The sequence below is a fragment of the Coffea eugenioides genome, chromosome 4 (genome assembly GCF_003713205.1).
Source record: "Coffea eugenioides isolate CCC68of chromosome 4, Ceug_1.0, whole genome shotgun sequence".
Classification (NCBI taxonomy): domain Eukaryota; kingdom Viridiplantae; phylum Streptophyta; class Magnoliopsida; order Gentianales; family Rubiaceae; genus Coffea; species Coffea eugenioides.
This window is the reverse complement of record NC_040038.1, coordinates 6205358-6211414: the sequence shown is the minus strand read 5'-3', so window position 1 is coordinate 6211414 and position 6057 is coordinate 6205358. Positions and strand designations below refer to the sequence as shown.

The 6057-nt window shown below is 33.8% G+C and overlaps 1 protein-coding gene across 1 annotated transcript; it reads right to left on the bottom strand.

Moving 5' to 3' along the window:
• Positions 1-3833: 3833 nt before the first annotated feature.
• On the bottom strand, positions 3834-5129 carry LOC113768875 (transcription factor CYCLOIDEA-like). The gene is made up of 2 exons (XM_027313384.1): positions 4044-5129; positions 3834-3902 (listed from the first exon to the last, which is right to left on the bottom strand). The coding sequence occupies exons 1-2, from the start codon at positions 5127-5129 to the stop codon at positions 3834-3836; spliced, it is 1155 nt and encodes a 384-aa protein (XP_027169185.1).
• Between the last annotated feature and the right edge of the window lie 928 nt (positions 5130-6057).

The following is a 6057-nucleotide window of genomic DNA, read 5'->3' as shown; positions in this document are numbered from 1 at the left end:
ATTTCAATATCTCGTGGTTTGAACTAATTTAAAAAAGTGACAGAAATCGTTTGAATTAACGGGTTTGAAATAAATGCACTTCTTTTGAGAGTATTTGTATTGAAAATAAAAAAAAATTTAGTTGATATTCCTATTATACTCTTAGAGTTATAATACAGAAAATCCCCCTATGGTTAAGCAAATTTACAAAAAAGTCTCTTATGATTTCAAATCATACAATTCAGTATCTCATGGTTTGAACTAATGTGAAAAATTGACAAAAATTATTTAAATTAACGAGTTTCAGGTTGCTTGACATAGAAAATAATTTTTTAAATCAAATTTTTCCTATTAAATCCCTTAGAACTCATAAAATTTTTAAAAACAACCCAAAACTCCAAAATACAACTCTCCTTATTTCTATACATAAAATAAATAAATAAAATTTTCAAATAAAACTCACCTTATTTCTATACACAAAATAAATAAAAAAAAATTTCAAATATAACTTACCTTATTCCTATGCATAAAATAAATAAATAAAAGCAAAATGTAACCATATGGGGCTTTTCCGTAGGTTGGCTTAACCACAGGGAGTTTTTTTGTAAGTTTGCTTAATAGGATCATTGTTAGAAGGTCTTTTATTACTTATATATATTAGGGTAATTGTGTCATTTCATCTATCTCCATTAGTTTTGATAATTTCCGTTGCTATTTCAAATTTGTTCAAATCATGATGGGTCGAAATGTATGATTTGAAACTATAAGGTATTTTTCTGTAAGTTAGCTTAACCCAAGGTTTCTTTTGTATTTTACCCAAAATATTTTGTTAGGTTGGACTCACATCGGGTGTGCTTTGAAAATTAGTTCAATTTAAGTGATCTTCTATCCACACTTTTGAGTCTTAATTTCAAACCTATAAGTACTTTAATTTTATGGAACCATATGGTATTGTTAAGTATGTGGAATTAAGCTCAAGCAATTAAAATTAATAAAAGAACATTTATCAAGTTACGTGATGAGACATAAACCACATTTTATGGGGGAGGGCACGGTTGTAACTTGTTGGGGGCAATGATCAAGAAGCAAAGAAGTTGTTCGTTTCCTTGAATGTGTATCTCTTAATAAACTTAATGTTAACAGACTTAATATTAATGGAAAGACTGAAAAAACTTAAAATTTGAATATTGAGTGACATAGTTGCCGTGTGAAAGTACCTGATCTTTTTTCTTTTGTATTTTCATCAGTAAATTCCTCTGTAGATCTTATTTGTGGAATGGAGTACTTAATCTTTGATTTTCATTTTATACTTGAACTTTTGAGCATAAATTTAAAATATTTTTTGTGTTGAATCAATTGTGATTAAACATGTCCATGGTAGAAGTCACTGTAGAATATTATTATCTCATGAGAAATGTTCTTGTTTATCTTGTGGAACGCTTGATTTATTATTATTATTTTTTGATAAAATAGAAGTCAATATTAGTATAAAGTAACTGAAAATCGTGACAAAGATAGCTGCATTAATGGTAGAAAATATATAGAATATGTCACAAATATATCTAATATGAAATATCATTAAATTTAATAGAGTTACAAAATATAAAATATTATACTGTGAATTACAAATCATAAAATCTGATCAATTGCATGAGTTACTCCATAAGTCCCTCAGATCTGCTATCCAACTGGATCAAAAACTTCCTTTATAATTAAGCGGATGCATTAATTTTACGGCATTCCAGTCTCGCTCGTATTTAAAGTGAAGGCTGTGAAACTAAATCAGTTGTCTAAAGAGTGTCCTTCATAGTTATGATCATCCGCCATTAGCAAATTAAGTAATTGACCTTTTGTGATGAAAAATTAATTATTACCTATGTCACCACAAGACTCAGGAAAGTAATCACAAGAATTATTCGAGATATTGGGTTTAGAAAAATAGAAATGCTTTAGACGCTATGATTTTAAAAGTTATTTATCACTTGTAACCACTTAAATTCTCAAATTAACATTATCCTAATGCTTTCGTGAGTATTTAACATTTAAAGCGATTATATGTGTCCATAGCTTTTAAAATTATACGCTACTAGTTATCTTGGGTTTATTAGCTAGTTTTGTTACCAGATGAGTAAGGAAATAGATATAGTTTACCTTTATCTACATTCAAAAGCAAATTCTTTTCCATCAACTGACACAATAACAACTCTCCATTCTGATTGGAATACTTAAACAACACACGGCCATTGAGAGATCAAATTGCAACAGGCCTCCTAAAATTATCCACACTTAAAGTGGAGAATTCAAATTTGAGGCCTAAATAACTATTCTAATTTACCAAATGGTAGCTAGTTTCTTTTCCTGAACTGCGTGGGTTACTTTAGGACTTATTGTTTGAGACCTTTAGTATTCAAGCCGATACTTTGTCAAGACAGATGATAAGCATTGTATGCGAAAGGACGTTTCCCTTTGTATGACTGATGTAAAAAAAAAATTGGAAAAAAAAGAAGGAATTTCCACCTGGCCCTGCATGTATTAGGATTCATTACCATTTACCACTAAGTGTATAATTATCATAATTTTCTTGTTCTTTTTCTGTTAAGTTGACCAGAATCATGTTATATTCAGAATATCAGGCAAATTCCAATGCTCGAGTACTAAGATATAGTCAAATGTAAGTGCCAATTAACTTCTTTTCACTCAAGTGATGTACATCTAAAATGTTTTGTATAATGATATACTACATAATATGTTTCATCCTGACTTCCTTTCAGTGTATGATCAACGTTGTTGCCTCTTGAGTGTTCATAAATGTGAAACTTGAGGTACGCATGAAATGCAAGAATTTGATTCCTTGTACATGCAACTATCAAACTTCAACTAAATCCTTAGAAATCCATTATCTAGATTTTCATTTGAACGATGAGAATCCTGTAGATAAGGAAGTGATACAACCTTTTCGATAAACTGCATGTCAAACAAACATGAATAATTGCTCACCAAGTTTTAAGCTCTCTGTAAGTAGCATTATCTACCACATACTTAGGTTCTTGATTTTTTTTTGTTAGGAGTTTTTCTACATTCTTTTGCAGTTATATTACTCCATCACAATTATTCCATGCGTAAGATATGAATTTCACTAATCATTAATCAAGAAAGACATTGTAGTTATCTGCTGAGGACTATTTTCCAAAACATTTGTAAATGCATGCATATGCCTATATCTAGTCGATCTACAGACACTGGATATGCGTTCCTTTTTTGGCCAAGCACATACGTGGATAAACTTCCATGTATATATGAAAGTCTTACTTTTCTTCCCATAGTACTGTTTTGTTGAGAATTTAATCAACTCTTCCCGTTAAAGAACAAATACTTGTTTCTGGTTAATGTGCACTTGTATCATACATGATACCTTTTTAACTTATGTGTTTTTATTATATTACCTAACAAGTAAATGTCATAAATAACTTGTACTGTTTCTGCACAAACTTATCACTCCTCTTGACTAATTGTATAAGCATACTTGGTGCAACCAACTTGCATAAAATTAGTGTAATAACTGTGCATCATGTCCAATCAAAGTTGCAAATGAAACCCAAGTTTTGTTAGGTAAGATTTAACAACCGATGAAACTTAGCTGATACTTTTATTTATGTACAGGCACCTTCAAGAGGATTCTTAAACAGGCAAATTACAGGTCAGATAACATCTTCTGATTGCACATGAAGAGTTCACACGAAAAACATACACAATCAAAATAACTAGGTAACAATGAGCAACTACCAATTTATGTTACAAGACCATCATAATGAAGCATCCGAGTTATTTTATTAATTGTTACCATAATGAAGTAGTCATCCACCTAGACTCATGTCGTAGGCCTCCCATGCTTTGCCACAAAACTGAAAGTCAGAGAACTGATGCTGAAAAAAAAGCATTAAGAGGAATGGATTAGTTGTATTCTTCATTCTCATTTAATTGCTTTGTGATCTATAATCTCAAGATGTCTAAGCGTAATTAGTTGACAATGTGTTATATTGCGAGACAAGGTTTTTAGTGCTTACCTCATTGGAAATTTCAGTATTTTGCTGATAGACGGGGATAGTTGATGGGTTCCAATTGCCTGTGGTTAGCAAAATCTCACCAGCCGCGTATTCTCTAGTCTCCAGAAGCCTTCTCTCATGAGGGTTAAGTTCTTCCACTTCAGTCAGTCCTTCAATGGAAGGATGTATTTTCTGAGCTGGGGTGCCTGATCCTTCATCCGTTTCAAAAGAACCCCAAGATTCCCTATCCCTTGCTGCAAAACATAACCTTGATTCGCCAAGTTTTCTTTTTTCTATTGTTCTCTTCCTTGCCCTTTCCCTTGCTACTTTCCTTGACTCCCTTGCAAGACGATGTAGTGCAGTTCGACGAACTAGTTTAGCCTTCTTCTCTTTCTTGGAAGAGGATTTAGCTTTCATCTTTACACTGATATTTGCCTGCTGGTTGTCATGAGTGGTATCTCGAATTGAATCTTCGATTCCAGATACCACTTCACCCTCAGAAGTAGAGGATACACTAGTGTTTGCACCAACACTACGGCTGTGCCTCATCCGTGGCAGGCCTCTCATAATCTCTTCGATTGCTGAACTTGACTGTCTCAGCAACCAGTCCACAGTTTTACTAGCCTTATCAAACCCCAAAACATCTTGCAAATCGAAAAACTTCCGAGCAACTGGTAGGGACAGTCTCATTCTTCTGTCCCTTGGACCATGAGCAGTATTGATCTTGCTGTGCCTATCTTTATTTGACAATCTCTTCCTTGTAACCTTCTCACCTGTGCTCTCACCATTTTTGTTCCAGTCTTGTTTTAGTCCATGTACAGGATCTGAATTTGGATCAGCCATGTGATTAACAATCTCAGCTAAGCTGTTCTCAGCTGTACTCAACTGTTGCTGATAGAGATAAGTGTCATCTAGTTGTTGCCATGGGAATTCATTGACAGCATCCTCATAAATGCATGGAGAAGCAAAGTGGAACAAGGAAGTTAGGAGAGGGTCTTCAAATTTGGAATTCGGGTTGATGTCACTGTGAAATAAAGGCCTATGTTCAACACTTTCCCAAGAGAAGGGTATAGGATTATGAGTACAATTGGTACTGGAAGGATACATCTCTTTTAGGTACACCAAGCCAGCTCTAGTGCTACGCTGTCTACTGAACTATATATTTTTTCTTTTTCTCTTCTAGTCGAATTCTAAAGGGCCAAGAGCTTGAGATCACTGCTCTTAATAAACCTTGAAAAATCTTCGCACTTTATACTCTTCTCGAATGGCTTTCTGCAAGAATAAATAATAGAATTTGAGAGAGACTGATCATGCACCTAATCGTGGAATTCTTTGTCTTTCTAATTTCGGTTGTGTTTGATCAGTGATGTGTGTGTTTAAAGAGACAGAAAAAGAAAAATACTTTCTTGACTCTAGATATGCTTCTATTGGGGCAAGAAAATGTTGAAAAAGATACAACTGCTTGAGAATGACAGCCTAAAACAAATAATAGTGTGTTTTCTGTGTGTGCATTTGTGCACTTATTCTATGCGTCTGAGGAGGGAGCGAGTAGTAGTACCTTCATTACATAGTTCTAGCAAGAACAGAATCTCATGAGAAAGATGATTTCTCAGTTACTACTCAATTAGGTGAGTTTTAGGGGATAGGAAAAGCACGAGGATGAGGAGCAAGAATGCACACATATGTGAATGCATCAGATAGACAAAGAGCCCCTATATATGCTGCTGTTTTCACTATTTTTAACTCTTGATCAAAAGTTGGCTTCTCTGTCTAGAATGTTTGTGGTAGTAGGCTTCCTTGACCATGAAAGAGATTGAAAGGGAAGCTACCACCAATATTGCTGGAAGGCAGTGGATAGGATCATATGCATTTCTTGTAATGTGATGCCACTACTTCACGTGATGATCGCAGATGATAGATAAAATGGCACAAAAAATCTTCCCCCTATTATTCCTCCAAAGCCCTTTTGCTTATAACCCTGAATAAAAAAGCTGATGATAATGATCCATTCGCATCGGTTCCATTTCTCTTCATC